The following is an 18,932-nucleotide window of genomic DNA, read 5'->3' on the forward strand; positions in this document are numbered from 1 at the left end:
ACACCCCCTCCTCACAGAACAGACACCCCCTCCTCACAGAACAGACACCCCCTCCCCACAGAACAGACACCCCCTCCACACAGAACAGACACCCCCTCCTCACAGAACAGACACCCCCTCCTCACAGAACAGACACCCCCTCCTCACAGAACAGACACCCCCTCCCCACAGAACAGACACCCCCTCCTCACAGAACAGACACCCCCTCCCCACAGAACAGACACCCCCTCTACACAGAACAGACACCCCCTCCTCACAGAACAGACACCCCCTCCTCACAGAACAGACACCCCCCTCCCCACAGAACAGACACCCCGTCCTCACCGAACAGACACCCCCTCTTCACAGAACAGACACCCCCTCCTCACAGAACAGACACCACCTCCTCACAGAACAGACACCCCCTCCTCACAGAACAGACACCCCCTCCTCACAGAACAGACACCCCCTCCCCACAGAACAGACACCCCCTCCCCACAGAACAGACACCCCCTCCCCACAGAACAGACACCCCCTCCCCACTGATGGATCAAGGTGTGACACGTATCTGTTGGTAGCGATAGCCCTGAGAATAATCCTCCACTGTAGATCAGCAATACCCTTCTCTATGAGAGTCTTATACAACCTCCCCTACCAGACGGTTCGTTGCCATCAGCCCATGCAGATGGTCTTCCTGAGCCATCTTCACAGACACTGTGTACAGAGCCTTTTAGCTGGCTGTGGAAAAGGCCCCCAGCTCTGAAGTCTTGAATGATAGGATCATTTCCTCACCCTCCTTGTGTTCCTCTGCAGTGGCAGCAATGGTGAAAGGAGGCAGGTCAGTGTCATTAGACGGTCCAGTCTCTGCCTCCTCCTCGGCAGCTCTCTGAATGAGCCCGGTAGTGTAGCACGGACCCCCTCCACCTCCTGCTGTTGCACGGACCCCCTCCACCTCCTGCTGTAGTACGGACCCCCTCCACCTCCTGCTGTAGTACGGACCCCCTCCACCTCCTGTTGTAGTACGGACCCCCTCCACCTCCTGCTGTAGCACGGACCCCCTCCACCTCCTGCTGTAGTACGGACCCCCTCCACCTCCTGCTGTAGCACGGACCCCCTCCACCTCCTGCTGCAGCACAGACCACCTCCTACTGTAGTACGGACTCCCTCCACCTCCTGCTGTAGTACGGACCCCCTCTACCTCCTGTTGTAGTACGGACCCCCTCCACCTGCTGCAGTACGGACCCCCTTCCACCTCCTGCTGTAGCACAGACCCCCTCCACCTCCTGCTGCAGTACGGACCCCCTCCACCTCCTGCTGCAGTACGGACCCCCTCCACCTCCTGCTGCAGTACGGACCCCCTCCACCTCCTGCTGCAGTACGGACCCCCTCCACCTCCTGCTGCAGAGGTGATATGATCCTTAACTAGCCTCTCAAAGCACATCATGATGACAGAAGTGAGTGTAATTACACTGGGCACATCACCCTGCGTGTCTGTAATTACACTGGGCACATCACCCTGCGTGTCTGTAATTACACTGGGCACATCATTCTTCATTGTCTGTGAGACAGGCGTATAAGCCTCGGAGTCCTGAGCTCCCCGCCACGGCAACCCGCCACGGCAACCCGCCACGGCAACCTGGCTTCATCAACATCATCAACATTAACATCAACAGTATTGGCGACGGAATCTTGCAATTCCCATGTTTGGGGTGGAGTCTGGACTCAGTCCGGGCTGCCCTGAACCCCCCCAGGTCCGTTCTCAGATCTGGAGCCAGACGTGACAGAGGTTCCATCAGTGCCCTGCTCTCCCTGGGCCCTGCTCTCCCCTCTCCCTGGGCCCTGCTCTCCCCTCTCCCTGGGCCCTGCTCTCCCTGTGCCCTGCTCTCCCCTCTCCCTGGGCCCTGCTCTTCCCTCTCCCTGGGCCCTGCTCTCCCCTCTCCCTGGGCCCTGCTCTCCCTGGGCCCTGCTCTCCCTGTGCCCTGCTCTCCCCTCTCCCTGTGCCCTGCTCTCCCTGGGCCCTGCTCTCCCTGTGCCCTGCTCTCCCCTCTCCCTGTGCCCTGCTCTCCCCTCTCCCTCTCCCTGTGCCCTGCTCTCCCCTCTCCCTGCTCTCCCCTCTCCCTGCTCTCCCCTCGCCCTGCTCTCCCCTCTCCCTGTGCCCTGCTCTCCCATCTCCCTGGGCCCTGCTCTCCCTGTGCCCTGCTCTCCCCTCTCCCTGTGCCCTGCTCTCCCCTTTCCCTGTGCCCTGCTCTCCCCTCTCCCTGTGCCCTGCTCTCCCCTCTCCCTGTGCCCTGCTCTCCCCTCTCCCTGTTCCCTGCTCATCCTGCTCCCTGTGCCCTGCTCTCCCCTCTCCCTGTGCCCTGCTCTCCCCTCTCCCTGTGCCCTGCTCTCCCCTCTCCCTGTGCCCTGCTCTCCCCTCTCCCCTCTCCCTGCTCTCCCCTCTCCCTGTGCCCTGCTCTCCCCTCTCCCTGTGCCCTGCTCTCCCCTCTCCCTGTGCCCTGCTCTCCCCTCTCCCTGTGCCCTGCTCTCCCCTCTCCCTGTGCCCTGCTCTCCCCTCTCCCTGCTCTCCCCTCTCCCTGTGCCCTGCTCTCCCCTCTCCCCTCTCCCTGCTCTCCCCTCTCCCTGTGCCCTGCTCTCCCCTCTCCCTGTGCCCTGCTCTCCCCTCTCCCCTCTCCCTGCTCTCCCCTCTCCCTGTGCCCTGCTCTCCCCTCTCCCTGTGCCCTGCTCTCCCCTCTCCCTGTGCCCTGCTCTCCCCTCTCCCTGTGCCCTGCTCTCCCCTCTCCCTGTGCCCTGCTCTCCCCTCTCCCAGTGCCCTGCTCTCCCCTCTCCCAGTGCCCTGCTCATCCCGCTCCCTGTGCCCTGCCGCTTATCTCCAATCAAAACACTTCAGACTTTCACCTCATACCTCCCCTGTAGTCACATAAACCATGTAGACTTTCACCTCATACCTCCCCTGTAGTCACATTAACCATGTAGACTTTCACCTCATACCTCCCCTGTAGTCACATTAACCATGTAGACTTTCACCTCATACCTCCCCTGTAGTCACATTAACCATGTAGACTTTCACCTCATACCTCCCCTGTAGTCACATTAACCATGTAGACTTTCTCCTCATACCTCCCCTGTAGTCACATTAACCATGTAGACTTTCTCCTCATACCTCCCCTGTAGTCACATTAACCATGTAGACGTTCACCTCATACCTCCCCTGTAGTCACATAAACCATGTAGACTTTCACCTCATACCTCACCTGTAGTCACATAAACCATGTAGACTTTCACCTCATACCTCACCTGTAGTCACATAAACCATGTAGACTTTCACCTCATACCTCACCTGTAGTCACATAAACCATGTAGACTTTCACCTCATACCTCACCTGTAGTCACATTAACCATGTAGACTTTCACCTCATACCTCCCCTGTAGTCACATTAACCATGTAGACTTTCACCTCATACCTCCCCTGTAGTCACATTAACCATGTAGACTTTCACCTCATACCTCACTTGATGCCAGATACCTTTTACAATCAGTAACATGTTTCAGTCGTGGGTTTTAACATCCAAGTAATAACGGTCTTTTCGGCTTTCCCGTAACATGAGAGCTCTCACGTTACAGGAAAGACAAAAAGAGAGCTCTCGCACCAGGTTGCCATGGGGAATGAACGTTGGCACGTTGGATAAAGTAACCCTGGTATCCGGGGAGAAGCTGCGTGATTAGCAAAAAAACATCATTTAGAGTAACACCATCCGCTTGACAAGGTGCTCCTCTTTCAGAAACACAGCTACTGCCTTATTAATTTCCTCCCTCCCTCCCTCCCTCCCTCCCTCCCTCCCTCCCTCCCTCCCTCCCTCCCTCCCTCCCTCCCTCCCTCCCTCCCTCCCTCCCTCCCTCCCTCCTCTTACACCCTCCTCTGCTTCCCTCCTCTCCCTCCTTTCACTCCCTCCCTCCTCCTCTCCCTCGCTCCTCTCCCTCCCTCCTCTCACTCCTTCCTCTCTCCTCCTCTCACTCTCTCCTCTCACCTCCTCTCCCTCCCTCCTCTCACTCCTCCTCTCCATCTTCTCCCTCCCTCCTCTCACTCCTTCCTTCCTCTCTCCTCCTCTCACTCCCTCCCCTCCCTCCTCTCACACCCTCCTCTCCTTCCCTCCCTCCCTCCCTCCCTCACTCCTCTCGCTCACTCCCTCCTCCTCTCCATCGCTCCTCTCCCTCCCTCCTCTCACTCCTTCCTCCCTCCTCTCCCTCCCTCCCTCCTCTCACCCCTCCTCTCACTCCTCCTCTCCCTCCCTCCTCTCACTCCTCCTCTCACTCCCTCCTTTCCCTCCCTTCCTCCTCCTCTCCCTCCCTCCTCTCCCTCCCTCCTCTCCCTCACTCCCTCCCTCCCTCCCTCCTCTCACTCCTCCTCTCCTCTGATTGTGATTTTACTCCTCTGCTCAAGGATACCTAATGCTCCTACAGCTGAGTGGTGCAGTATGTTGGGATATGGTGCAGTATGATACAGTATGTTGGGTATGGTACAATATGGTGCATTATGTTGGGGTATGGTGCAGTATGGTGGGGTATGGTGCAGTATGGTGGGGTATGGTGCAGTATGATGGGGTATGGTGCAGTATGTTGGGGTATGGTGCAGTATGATGGGGTATGGTGTAGTATGGTACAGCATGATGCAGTATGTTACAGTATGGTGCAGTATGTTGGGGTATGGTGCAGTATGTTAGGGTATTGTGCAGTATGTTACAGTATGGTGCAGTATGGTGGGGTACGGTGCAGTATGTTGGGGTATGGTGCAGTATGATGGGGTATGGTGTAGTATGGTACAGCATGATGCAGTATGTTACAGTATGGTGCAGTATGTTGGGGTATGGTGCAGTATGTTAGGGTATTGTGCAGTATGTTACAGTATGGTGCAGTATGGTGGGGTACGGTGCAGTATGTTGGGGTATGGTGCAGTATGTTACAGTATGGTGCAGTATGTTACAGTATGGTGCAGTATGATGGGGTGTGGTGCAGTATGGTGCAGTATGTTAGGGCATGGTGCAGTATGGTGGGGTATGGTGCAGTATGTTGGGGTATGGTGCAGTATGGTGGGGTATGGTGCAGTATGGTGGGGTATGGTGCAGTATGTTGGGGTATGGTGCAGTATGTTGCGGTATGGTGCAGTGTGGTGGGGTATGGTGCAGTATGTTCCAGTATGGTGCAGTATGTGGGGTATGGTTATAGTATGTTAAAGTATGGTGCAGTATGGGTACCAACTGAGGATAAGGAGGAACCAAACCAAAAACAGGCTTTAAATATTTGAAGACAAGTTTAAAGTTAGTTCCCCATTGGGACTTGAAATGTCTTATTCCTTGTCTCGTCTCTTTATTTTGGGGGGCATTTGTAACTCCGCCCCCTCGCTACAGTGTTTATGTAAAATGGCAGTTGTGTTTGACAGTTGGTCTGAAGGGAGGAGGCTGAAACAGGGGGAACTGATCACAGGACTGTCAACCATTTTAACATGACACTATCAAGACATAGACATAAAGTTGAAGTCGGAAGATTACATACACCTTAGCCAAATACATTTAAACTCAATTCCTGACATTTATTCCTAGTAAAAAAAATCCTGTTTTAGGTCAGTTAGGATCACCACTTTATTTTAAGAATATGAAATGTCAGAATCATAGTAGGGATATGTCACGATCGTCGTAGGAACATTCAGATATCGGTTCGACATATTTTATTGATAAGTGAAACGCACAAAAAACAATAACGCGACACGTGACGCTCATGCAGTGCTCACAGGCAACTACACAGGAACGAGATCCCACAAAACACAGTAGGGAAATGGCTGCCTAAATATGATCCCCAATCAGAGACAACGCTAAACAGCTGCCTCTGATTGGAAACCATACCAGGCCAACGTAGAAATTAACACACTAGATCACCCACCCTAGTCACACCCAAAATAGAGAATAAAAAGGCTCTCTATGGTCAGGGCGTGACAAGATAATGATTTATTTCAGCTTTTATTTCTTTCATCACATTCCCAGTGAGTCAGAAGTTTACATACACCTAATAAGTATTTGGTAGCATTGCCTTTAAATTGTTTAGCTTAGGTCAAATGTTTCGGGTAGCCTTCCAGAAGCTTCCCACAATAAGTTGGGTGAATTTTGGCCCATTCCTCCTGACAGAGCTGGTGTAACTGAGTCACGTTTGTGGGCCTCCTTGCTCGCACATGCTTTTTCAGTTCTGCCCACAAATGTTCTATAGGATTGAGATCAGGGCTTTGTGATGGCCACTCCAATACCTTGACTTTGTTGTCCTTTTTGCCACAACTTTGGAAGTATGCTTGGGGTCATTGTCCATTTGGAAGACTCATTTGCGACCCAAGCTTTAACTTCCTGACTGATGTCTTGAGATGTTGCTTCAATATATCCACATAATATAACTTTGTCATGATGCCATCTATTTTGAGAAGTGCACCAGGCCCTCCTGCAGCAAAGCACTCCCACAACAAGATGCTGCCACCCGGGCGCTTCACGGTTGGGATGGTGTTCTTCGGCTTGCAAGCCTCTCCCTTTTCCTCCAAACATAACGATGGTCATTATGGCCAAACAGTTCTATTTTTGTTTCATCAGACCAGCGGACATTTCTCCAAAAAGTACGATCTTTCTCCCCATGTGCATTTGCAAACCGTAGTCTGGCATTTTTATGGCGGTTTTGGAGCAGTGGCTTCTTCCTCGCTGAGCGGCCTTTCAGGTTATGTTGATATAGGACTTGTTTTACTGTGAATATATATACTTTAGTACCTGTTTCCTTCAGCATCTTCACAATGTCCTTTGCTGTTGTTCTGGGATTGATTTGCACTTTTCACACCAAAGTACGCTCATCTCTAGGAGACAGAAGGCGTCTCCTTCCTGAGCGGTATGACGGCTGCGTGGTCCCATGGTGTTTATACTTGCGTACTATTGTTTGTACAGATGAACGTGGTACCTTCAGGCATTTGGAAATTGCTCCCAAGGATGAGCCAGACTTGGGGAGGTCTACAAAAATTATTCTAAGTTCTTGACTGATTTCTTTAGATTTTCCCATGATGTCAAGCAAAGAGGCACTGAGTTTGAAGGTAGGCCTTGAAATACATCCACAGCTACACCTCCAATTGATGCAAATTATGTCAATTAGCCTATCAGAAGCTTCTAAAGCCATGACATAATTTTCTGGAATTTTCTAAGCTGACACTATCATGGCAGAGAGAGACATGCCTGAGTAAATATATAGATTAAAATGACACTATCACACTATTTATTTTATTGTTTTGCCTTTACCTCCCTTATCTTACCTCATTTGCTCACATTGTATATAGACTTATCTTTCTACTGTATTATTGACTGTATGTTTGTTTAACTCCATGTGTAACTCTGTGTCGTTGTATGTGTCGAACTGCTTTGCTTTATCTTGGTGTGTTTTATGTGTTGTTTCCTGTTTGGACCCCAGGAAGAGCAGCCCCTGCCTCAGCAGCAGCTCACTGGGGATCCTAATAAATATTACTGATACTACTACTCTCTCTGTCTCTCTCTCTCTGTCTCACTCTCTGTCTCTCTCTCCCTGTTTTTTCTGTCCCTCTCTCTGTCCCTCTCTCTGTCCCTCTCTCTGTCCCTCTCTCTCTGTCTCTCTCTCTCTGTCTCTCTCTCTCTGTGTGTCTCTCTCTGTCTCTCTCTCTCTGTCCCTCTCTCTGTCCCTCTCTCTCTGTCTCTCTCTCTCTGTCTCTCTCTCGCCTCCCTGTTTTTTCTCTCTCTCGCCTCCCTGTTTTTTCTCTCTCTCTCTCTTCCCCTCTCTATTTCTCTGTCTCCCTCTATTTTTCCCTCTCTCTTTCTCATCTCTCTTTCTATCCCCCTCTCTGTCTTTCTCCCTCTCTTCTACCCTCTCTCTCACCTTGTCTCTCTTTCTCTCTGTGGCATTCAGACAGCTCCTCCTCAGACAGCTCCTCCTCTGTTACCTCTCCTTCCTTTCCGGACTGAGTCTCCTCACAGGTCTACAAGCTGTGCTGATGTTTTTTCATTTATGCACCACTTATCTCTTCCACCGGTGTGAGTCAGCGCAGAGAGCTCCGCTGCACAGTGCATACATATTTAACAACACAGTGTGTGTGTGTGTTTTTGCAGGCATGTACATCCCCAGCTGCGATGAGGACGGCTACTACAGGCAGCTGCAGTGTGACCAGAGCATGGGAGAGTGTTGGTGTGTTGACCAGCACGGAGGAGAAATTATGGGCTCTAGAATCCATGGCAACCCTGACTGTGGTAAGAGCTGTAGGACTGTAGGGAAGAGCTTCTTGGTGGTTATACAATAACAAAAAGCAGGCATTGTGATTGGTTGAGACGCGTTCTAAGCCACGCAAAAAAAAAACTGTTTAGTATGGGCCAGCCTATGAGAAATGCCTGCGCATCCAGTGTCCCATCAACCATTTAATTAACTTGATGTCTACTATAAAAAGCATCTAGACATTATATCCCCATGCTGCTAGCCTAACATTTGGTTTGCAACAACAGGGAGGGGGGGGGGGGGGGGGGGGGTTTGTACAAACGTTTCTGTCTGTCTCTGGACATTTGCAACATTGTTTTGATATTGACATTCGATCTCCACTATCCTATTGAGAATGAATTAACGTGTCAGGATGAGACGGACATCTTTTCTCGGACAGTCGAAATCATGAATCAGCATCATTTTTATGGATATTTGCAAAGAAGTGTCAATATAAAAACAGGTTAAACAACATGTTATTTTGGCTTCACTGTTTAACGTGACTGGAAGTTAGCCGTAGTTGGCTAGCTAGCAAGCCAGGGATAAGAACGTTGACAGCCAGTAAGGCAATGGAACATTTAGAACACGACTGGGTCGCGTCCGTAGATACAGAACAAACAGACTTAACGACTGGGTCGCATCCATAGATACAGAACAAACAGACTTAACGACTGGGTCGCGTCCGTAGATACAGAACAAACAGACTTAACAACTGGGTCGCGTCTGTAGATACAGAACAAACAGACTTAAAGACTGGGTCGCGTCCGTAGATACAGAACACAAAGACTTAACGACTGGGTCGCGTCCGTAGATACAGAACAAAAAGACTTAACGACTGGATCGCGTCCATAGATACAGAACAAAAAGACTTAACGACTGGGTCGCGTCCGTAGATACAGAACAAACAGACTTAACGACTGGGTCGCGTCCGTAGATACAGAACAAACAGACTTAACAACTGGGTCGCGTCCATAGATACAGAACAGAAAGACTTAACGACTGGGTCGCGTCTCCGTCTACCTATCCAGAATGAACGGCCTGCCGGCTTGGCTAGCAACCATAGATGTGTTGGGACTGGGCCTATATTTTTGTTGAGGGATGAAATAGAATACCTATGAATACATTTATCAAAATAACGTTTTTTATTTAATTGGTGACCCGTTGTAGAAAGGCAATTATAAACTGGGTGGTTCGAGCCTTGAATCCTGATTGGCTGAAAGCCGTTTTATATCAGACCGTAAACCACGGGTATGACAAAACATTTATTTTTACTGCTCTAATTATGTTGGTAACCAGTTTATAATAGCAATAAGGCCCGAGGAGGTGTGGTATATGGCCAATATACCACGGCTAAGAGCTGTGTCCAGGCACTCCTCTTTGCGTCGTGCGTAAGAACACCCCTTAGCCGTGGTATATTGGCCATATACCACACCTCCTCGGGCCTTATTGTTTAATTGTACACTCGAGGTTGTGCAAAAAAACTCTTCTTCTTCTGTGAGGTTTAACAGCGGTTGGTATCCAATATGTGGCTTTACCTCCCCCAGCGGAACTACAGTATAGATCCATTACACTTTGTGACGCAAAATGGGAAAAGAGGAACCGGGAAATATTATAAATAAATAAAGATATACATATATTTTAATTACCTTACCAACTTAACCCTACACTCATTAAAAACCCACTACCACATTCCACTACTTTGATCCTATCTGCTCCTGCACCATGCCAGCGGCCTGGGGAACGGGACAACACACCCTGTATCTCTTCCGAAGTCAAATCTCATATATCCAAATACATCTCTGCAGCTGCCACCACAACATCTATTCTCTGTGATTTACGTTCCATTTCCACTGTACAGTTGATAACCATTGCTATGAACACTAAGAAGCCAACCGTACTGAAGCATAGATCACTCGTTGGCCGATCCTTCTGTTCTGGCACAGATCTACTATTCACTGGAATCCTCTCAGGATGCCTCACCCTTGACCCCTCCTCCTCTACTTTCTTCACTGCCTCCGCGTACGACACTGTCCGCACTACTCTGACTCAAAGCCACCTCAATCTGCCTCTCTCACAGCAGACACTTCCGATCCCCAGCATCATAGACACCCCTACAGTTAACACACACCACTTTATCCACCGAAACGACACAATCCTCTTTCCCATTGCCCTCCTGCACACTTCCCACATCTTGGAATCTCCGTCCTTCACACCGCTGTGAAATGGCCATAAACGTGGCACCTGAAACACTGCAGTGGATTCGGAACAGAAGCTCTAACAGGAGACCTGATATATCCTAACATGGCTTTGTTGGGTAGAGACTCTGACTCAAAACCAAGTGGAGGCTTCTGAGGGGAGGATGGCTCATAATGTCTGGAACAGAGCAAATGGAATGACATCAAACACATGGAAACCATGGAAACACATGTGTTTGATGTATTTGATACTATTCCACTCCAGCCATTACCACGAGCCCGTCCTCCCCAATTAAGGTACCACCAACCTCCAGTGTTCAAAACTCAAAAGGACTGACGGTGACTCCTCTGTTTCACCATGCTCACCGCACCAAACGACGAGCGTCACCAACACCAGGAATCTTCAACTTCAATTGTTCCACCTCCAAACCTAACGCTACCCCAGAACCCCCTCCCTTTAACGGTGCCCTGTAACTAAGTGTAAAGCAAGATATAGGTCTTTCCCCAAGATGCGTCGCACAGAGAGCCCTGCTCCCTCTGATCTGAATAAACACAAACAAACATCACCAGTCCACTTCGGGTTACCTTCACCGACTCAATAGCACCCACCATCTTTTCCACCCAACCTGAAACCACCCGTGAATCAGCCAAAAGGCCTGGTTCCACCCTCACTCCCACTGGACCAAACCTGTCTTTATCAATAACCATGTCCATCAATGCAAGTCTCTGGCTCTGAGATCCTCACAACACCATCTACCCCTTCACCTCCAGGAGTGGAACTGGCGTCCGCCTCACTCTGTTTGAACTTGTCCTCAGTCTTCCTCATCATACCTCTCTCCATTGTTATTGCTAGCTTCAATAGATTCAAACCTCCCTCAGTCTTCCTTGTCATACCCTCTCCATTGTTATTGCTAGCTTCAATAGATTCAAACCTCCCTCAGTCTTCCTTGTCATACCCTCTCCATTGTTATTGCTAGCTTCAATAGATTCAAACCTCCCTCAGTCTTCCTTGTCATACCCTCTCCATTGTTATTGCTAGCTTCAATAGATTCAAACCTCCCTCAGTCTTTTCAACCTCCTCTCACTTTCAAATCAAATCACATTTTATTGGTGCACATGCACATGGTTAGCAAATGTTATTGAGAGTGTAGTGTAGGGAAATGCTTTCCCTCCCATGTTGTATTTATTAAGGATCCCCATTGGCTGTTGCCAAGGCAACAGCTACTCTTCCTGGGGGCCAAACACATTAAAGCACTTCCATATAAAACAGTACATCATAAAACATGTTCACACCACTACATATCTACAATACAACATGTATAATACCAACCATACAACTATATTACAATGTATGTGTGTGTAGAGTGAATGTGCTAGCGCGTGTGTGTGTGTGTGTGTCTGTATCTTTGTGTGTGTCTCTTCACAGTCCCCGCTGTTCCATAAGGTGTATTTTTACCTGCTTTTTAAAAATCTGATTCGACTGCTTGCATCAGTTACCTGATGTGGAATAGAGTTCCATGTAGTCATGGCTCAATGTAGTACTGTGCGCCTCCCATAGTCTGTTCTGGACTGTGAAGAGACCTCTGGTGGCATGTCTTGTGGGGTATGCATGGGTGTCTGAGCTGTGTGCTTGTATTTTAAACAGACCTCTGGTTTCATGTCTTGTGGGGTATGCATGGGTATCCGAGCTGTGTGCTTGTATTTTAAACAGACCTCTGGTGGCATGTCTTGTGGGGTATGCATGGGTGTCCGAGCTGTGTGCTTGTATTTTAAACAGACAGCTCGTCACATTCAGCTTGTCAACACTTCTTTCAAAAACAAGTAGTGATGAAGTCAATCTCTCCTCCACTTTGAACCAGGAGAGATTTACATGCATATCATTAATGTTAGCTCTCCGTGTACTTTTAAGGGCCAGCCGTGCTGCCCTGTTCTGAAAACAATAGTAATTTTCCAAAGTCTCTCTTTCTCTCTCTGCTGAACAGTAGTCCAGGTGCGACAAAACTATGGCCTGTAGGACCTGCCTTGGTAGTGTTGTTACATCAAATCAGATGTTATTGATCACATACACCTGTTTAGCAGATGTTATTGCGGGTGCAGCGAAATGCTTGTGTTCCTAGCTCCCAATAGTGCAGTAATATCTGACAAGTAATATCTAACAATTTCACAACAATACACACAAATTGAAAGTAAAGGAATGGAATTAAGAAATATATAAATATTTGGACGAGAAATGTCAGAATCTTAAGAAGACAGAGGAGCTCTTTATTATGGACAGACTTCTCCCCATTTTAGCTACTGTTATATCAATATTTTTTGACCATGACAGTTTACAATCCAGGTTTACTCCAAGAAGTTTAGTCACCTCAACTTGCTCAATTTCCACATTATTCATTACGAGATTTAGTTGATGTTTAGGGTTTAGTGAATGATTTGTCCCAAATACAACGCTTTTAGTTTTGGAAATATTTAGGACTAATTTATTCCTTGCCACACATTCTGGACCTAACTGCAGTTCTTTGTTAAGTTTTGCTGTCATTTCAGTCGCTGTAGTAGCTGACGTGTAATAGTGTTGAGTCATCCGCATACATAGACACACTGGCTTTACTCAAGGTCAGTAGCAGGTCATTAGTAAAGATTGAAAAAAGTAAAGGGCCTAAACAGCTACCCTGGGGAACTCCTGATTCTAACTGGATGATATTTGAGAGGCTTCCATTAAAGAACACCCTCTGTGTTCTGTTGGACAAGTAACTCTTTATCCACATTATAGCAGAGGGTGTAAAGCCATAACACATACGTTTTTCCAGCAGCAGCAGACTAATGTCAAAAGCCGCACTGAAGTCTAACAAAACAACCCCTACGATATTTTTATCATACATTTTTCCCAGCCAATCATCAACCATTTGTGTAAGTGTTGTGCTTGTTGAATGTCCTTTCCTATAAGCATGCTGAAAGTCTGTTGTCAATTTGTTCACTGTGAAATAGCATTGTGTCTGGTCAAACACAATTTTTTCCCAGAAGTTTACTAAGGGTTGGTAACAGGCTGATTGGTCAGCTATTTGAGATAGTAAATTGGGCTTTACTTTTCTTGGTTAGCGGAATGATTTTTGCTTCCCTCCAGGCCTGAGGGCACACACTTTCTAGTAGGCTTACATTGAAGATGTGGCAAATAGGAGTGGCAATATCGTCTGCTATTATCCTCAGTCATTTTCCATCCAGATTGTCAGACCCTGGTGGCTTGTCATTGTTGATAGACAACAATAATTTTTTCACCTCTTCCACACTGACTTTACGGAATTCACAAGTACAATTCTTGTCTTTCATAATTTGGTCAGATATACTTAGATGTGTAGTGTCAGTGTTTGTTGCTGGCATCTCATACCTAAATTTGCTAATCTTACCAACGAAAAAATCATTAAAGTAGTTGGCAATATCAGTGGGTTTTGTGATGAATGAGCCATCTGATTCAGGGTAGCCTAGTGGTTAGAGCTTTGGACTAGTAACCGAAAGGTTGCAAGTTCAAATCACTGAGCTGACAAGGTACAAATCTGTCGTTCTGCCCCTGAACAGGCAGTTAACCCACTGTTCCTAGGCTGTCATTGAAAATAAGAATTTGTTCTTAACTGACTTGCCTGGTAAAAAAAAAAGGAATAATGGAGCCGAGTTGGCCTTTTTTTCACAAATGTTAATTTAAGGAGATCCAAAGCTTTTTACTGTCATTCTTTATATAATTTCTCTTTGTTTCATAGTGTAGTTTATTTTTATTTAGTTTAGTCACATGATTTCTAAATTTGCAGTACTTTTGCCAATCGGTTGGGCTGCCAGACTTAATTGCCATACCTTTTGTCTCATCCCTCTCAACCATACCATTTTTATATTCCTCATCAATCCAAGGAGATTTAACAGTTTTTAGCATCATTTTCTTAACTGGTGCTTATTAGTAACTGGAATAAGTAGTTTCATATATGTGTCAAGTGCAGTGGTTGCTCCTCATTACACACCACAGACCAGCAAATATTCTTTACATCGTCAACATATGAATCACTACAAAACGTATTGTGTGACCTCTTATACACTATATTAGGCCCAGCCTGACCTCTTATACACTATATTAGGCCCAGCCTGTCCTCTTATACACTATATTAGGCCCAGCCTGTCCTCTTATACACTATATTAGGCCCAGCCTGTCCTCTTATACACTATATTAGGCCCAGCCTGTCCTCTTATACACTATATTAGGCCCAGCCTGTCCTCTTATACACTATATTAGGCCCAGCCTGTCCTCTTATACACTATATTAGGCCCAGCCTGTCCTCTTATACACTATATTAGGCCCAGCCTGTCCTCTTATACACTATATTAGGCCCAGCCTGTCCTCTTATACACTATAATAGGCCCAGCCTGTCCTCTTATACACTATATTAGGCCCAGCCTGTCCTCTTATACACTATATTAGGCCCAGCCTGTCCTCTTATACACTATATTAGGCCCAGCCTGTCCTCTTATACACTATATTAGGCCCAGCCTGACCTCTTATACACTATATTAGGCCCAGCCTGACCTCTTATACACTATATTAGGCCCAGCCTGACCTCTTATACACTATATTAGGCCCAGCCTGACCTCTTATACACTATATTAGGCCCAGCCTGTCCTCTTATACACTATATTAGGCCCAGCCTGACCTCTTATACACTATATTAGGCCCAGCCTGACCTCTTATACACTATATTAGGCCCAGCCTGACCTCTTATACACTATATTAGGCCCAGCCTGACCTCTTATACACTATATTAGGCCCAGCCTGTCCTCTTATACACTATATTAGGCCCAGCCTGTCCTCTTATACACTATATTAGGCCCAGCCTGTCCTCTTATACACTATATTAGGCCCAGCCTGTCCTCTTATACACTATATTAGGCCCAGCCTGTCCTCTTATACACTATATTAGGCCCAGCCTGACCTCTTATACACTATATTAGGCCCAGCCTGTCCTCTTATACACTATATTAGGCCCAGCCTTTGGAACTTTTGTTTTTCCTAGATATGGCTACTGTATTGGGGATCAGTACATCCTAATCAATTTACTCGACTATTCAAGCCAAAATCTGTTTTTAGCCTCTTCGAGAGACATGCTAAGCCCTGTGCTCCCTCCACTTACAGCACTTTGCTTCGCCTCCTAACTATGACCGCAGCACAGCTGTGCTAAAACAGTTGTTTAGCTCGCCCTCTCGTGTTCAATTGCTTCAGTATTACAGGCTGTAGGGCTGCAGTGAAGACCTTCTTGGTGGTTATATAATAACAATCAGTATTACGGGCTGTATAGGGCTGTAGGACTGTATAGAGGTATAGGACTGTATAGAGGTATAGGGCTGTAGGACTGTATAGAGGTATAGGGCTGTAGGGCTGTAGGGCTGAACTTCTTGGTGGTTATATAATAACAATCAGTATTACGGGCTGTATAGGGATATCGGACTGCATAGAGGTATAGGTCTGTATAGGGATATAGGACTGCATAGGGGTATAGGGATATAGGACTGTGTAGGGCTATAAGGGCTGTATAGGGGTATAGTGCTATATAGGGATATAGGACTGTATAAGGGTATAGTGCTATATAGGGATATAGGACTGTATAGGGCTGTATAGGGGTATAGAGCTGTATAGGGGTTTAGGGCTATAGGACTGTATAGGGGTATAGGGCTGTATAGGGCTGTAGGACTGTATAGGGGTATTTAGGACTGTATAGGGCTGTAGGACTGTATAGGGGTATAGGGCTGTAGGACTGTATAGGGGTATAGGGCTATAGGACTGTATAGGGGTATAGGTCTATAGGACTGTATAGGGGTATAGGGCTATATAGGGCTATAGGACTGTATAGGGGTATAGGACTGTATGACTGTATATGGGGTATATAGGACTGTATAAGGCTGTATAGGGGTATATAGGGCTGTATAGGGCTGCAGGACTGTATAGGGCTATAGGACTGTATAGGGCTGTAGGACTGTATAGGGCTATAGGACTGTATATGTGTATAGGGCTATATAGGGGTATAGGGCTATAGAACTGTATAGGGCTATACGACTGTATAGGGCTATACGACTGTATAGGGGTATAGGGCTGTATAGGGGTATATGACTGTAGGACTGTATAGGGCTGTAGGACTGTATAAGGCTATAGGGCTGTATAGGGCTGTAGGACTGTATAGGGCTGTAGGACTGTATAGGGGTATAGGACTGTGTAGGACTGTATAGGGCTGTAGGACTGTATAGGGTTGTAGGACTGTATAGGGCTGTAGGACTTTATAGGGCTGTAGGACTGTATAGGGCAGTATGACTCTATAGAACCGTAGGGCTGTATAGAACCATAGGGCTGTATAGGGCTGTATAGGACCATAGGGCTGTATAGAACCATAGGGCTGTATAGGGCTGTATAGAACCGTAGGGCTGTATAGAACCATAGGGCTGTATAGGGCTGTATAGAACCGTAGAGCTGTATAGAACCGTAGGGCTGTATAGAACCATAGGGCTGTATGGAACCGTAGGGCTGTATAGAACCGTAGAGCTGTATAGAACCATAGGGCTGTATAGGACCATAGGGCTGCATAGGGCTGTATAGAACCGTAGGGCTGTATAGGGCTGTATAGAACCGTAGAGCTGTATAGAACCATTGGGCTGTATAGAACCATAGGGCTGTATAGGGCTGTATAGAACCGTAGGGCTGTATAGAACCGTAGAGCTGTATAGAACCATAGGGCTGTATAGGACCGTAGGGCTGTATAGGGCTGTATAGAACCGTAGGGCTGTATAGGGCTGTATAGGACTGTATAGGACTGTATAGAACCGTAGGGCTGTATAGGGCTGTATAGGACTGTATGGAACCGTAGGGCTGTATAGGGCTGTATAGGACTGTATGGAACCATAGGGCTGTATAGGGCTGTATAGAACCGTAGGGCTGTATAGAACCATAGGGCTGTATAGGACTGTATAGAACCGTAGGGCTGTATAGGGCTGTATAGGACTGTATGGAACCATAGGGCTGTATAGGGCTGTATAGGGCTGTATAGAACCGTAGGGCTGTATAGAACCGTAGAGCTGTATAGAACCATAGGGCTGTATAGGGCTGTATAGAACTGTAGGGCTGTATAGAACCATAGGGCTGTATAGAACCGTAGGGCTGTATAGAACCTTAGGGCTGTATAGAACCTTAGGGCTGTATAGAACCATAGGGCTGTATAGAACCGTAGGGCTGTATAGAACCGTAGGGCTGTATAGGACTGTATAGGACTGTATGGAACCATAGGGCTGTATAGGTGTATAGGGCTGTATAGAACCGTAGGGCTGTATAGAACCATAGGGCTGTATAGGGCTGTATAGAACCGTAGGGCTGTATAGAACCATAGGGCTGTATAGAACCGTAGGGCTGTATAGAACCATAGGGCTGTATAGGGCTGTATAGAACCATAGGGCTGTATAGAACCGTAGGGCTGTATAGGGCTGTATAGAACCGTAGGGCTGTATAGAACCATAGGGCTGTATAGAACCGTAGGGCTGTATAGAACCATAGGGCTGTATAGGGCTGTATAGAACCGTAGAGCTGTATAGAACCGTAGGGCTGTAGAGAACCATAGGGCTGTATAAGGCTGTATAGAACCGTAGGGCTGTAGAGAACCATAGGGCTGTATAGAACCATATGGCTGTATAGGGCTGTATAGGACCGTAGAGCTGTATAGGGCTGTATAGAACCGTAGGGCTGTATAGAACCGTAGGGCTGTATAGAACCGTAGGGCTGTATAGAACCATAGGACTGTATAGAACCGTAGCGCTGTATAGGACCGTAGGGCTGTATGGGACCGTAGGGCTGTATAGAACCGTAGGGCTGTATAGGACCATAGGGCTGTATAGGACCGTAGGGCTGTATAGGACCGTAGGGCTGTATAGGACCGTAGGGCTGTATAGGACTATAGGGCTGTATAGAACCGTAGGGCTGTATAGAACCGTAGGGCTGTATAGAACCATAGGGCTGTATAGAACCATAGGGCTGTATAGAAGCATAGGGCTGTATAGAACCGTAGGGCTGTATAGGACCGTAGGGCTGTATAGGACCGTAGGGCTGTATAGGACCATAGGGCTGTATAGGACCGTAGGGCTGTATAGGACCATAGGGCTGTATAGGACCGTAGGGCTGTATAGGGCTGTATAGGACCATAGAACTGTATAGGACCATAGGGCTGTATAGGACCATAGGGCTGTATAGGACCGTAGGGCTGTATAGGACCATAGGGCTGTATAGGACCGTAGGGCTGTATAGGGCTGTATAGAACCGTAGGGCTGTATAGAACCATAGGGCTGTATAGAACCGTAGGGCTGTATAGAACCGTAGGGCTGTATAGAACCATAGGGCTGTATAGAACCATAGGGCTGTATAGGGCTGTATAGAACCGTAGGGCTGTATAGAACCGTAGGGCTGTATAGGACTGT

The 18,932-nt window shown here is 47.6% G+C and overlaps 1 protein-coding gene across 1 annotated transcript in view; it reads left to right on the forward strand.

Moving 5' to 3' along the window:
* LOC116359730 (testican-2) overlaps nt 1–18,932 on the forward strand; it is a 126,751-nt gene that overhangs the window by 102,222 nt on the left and 5,597 nt on the right. Inside the window, exon 11 of the mRNA XM_031813106.1 lies at nt 8,124–8,261. Within this exon, the coding sequence (XP_031668966.1) occupies nt 8,124–8,261 (138 nt within the window). The remainder of the gene's footprint in view (nt 1–8,123; nt 8,262–18,932) is intronic.

The sequence above is a fragment of the Oncorhynchus kisutch genome, unplaced genomic scaffold, assembly GCF_002021735.2.
Source record: "Oncorhynchus kisutch isolate 150728-3 unplaced genomic scaffold, Okis_V2 Okis04b-Okis11a_hom, whole genome shotgun sequence".
Lineage (NCBI taxonomy): Eukaryota > Metazoa > Chordata > Actinopteri > Salmoniformes > Salmonidae > Oncorhynchus > Oncorhynchus kisutch.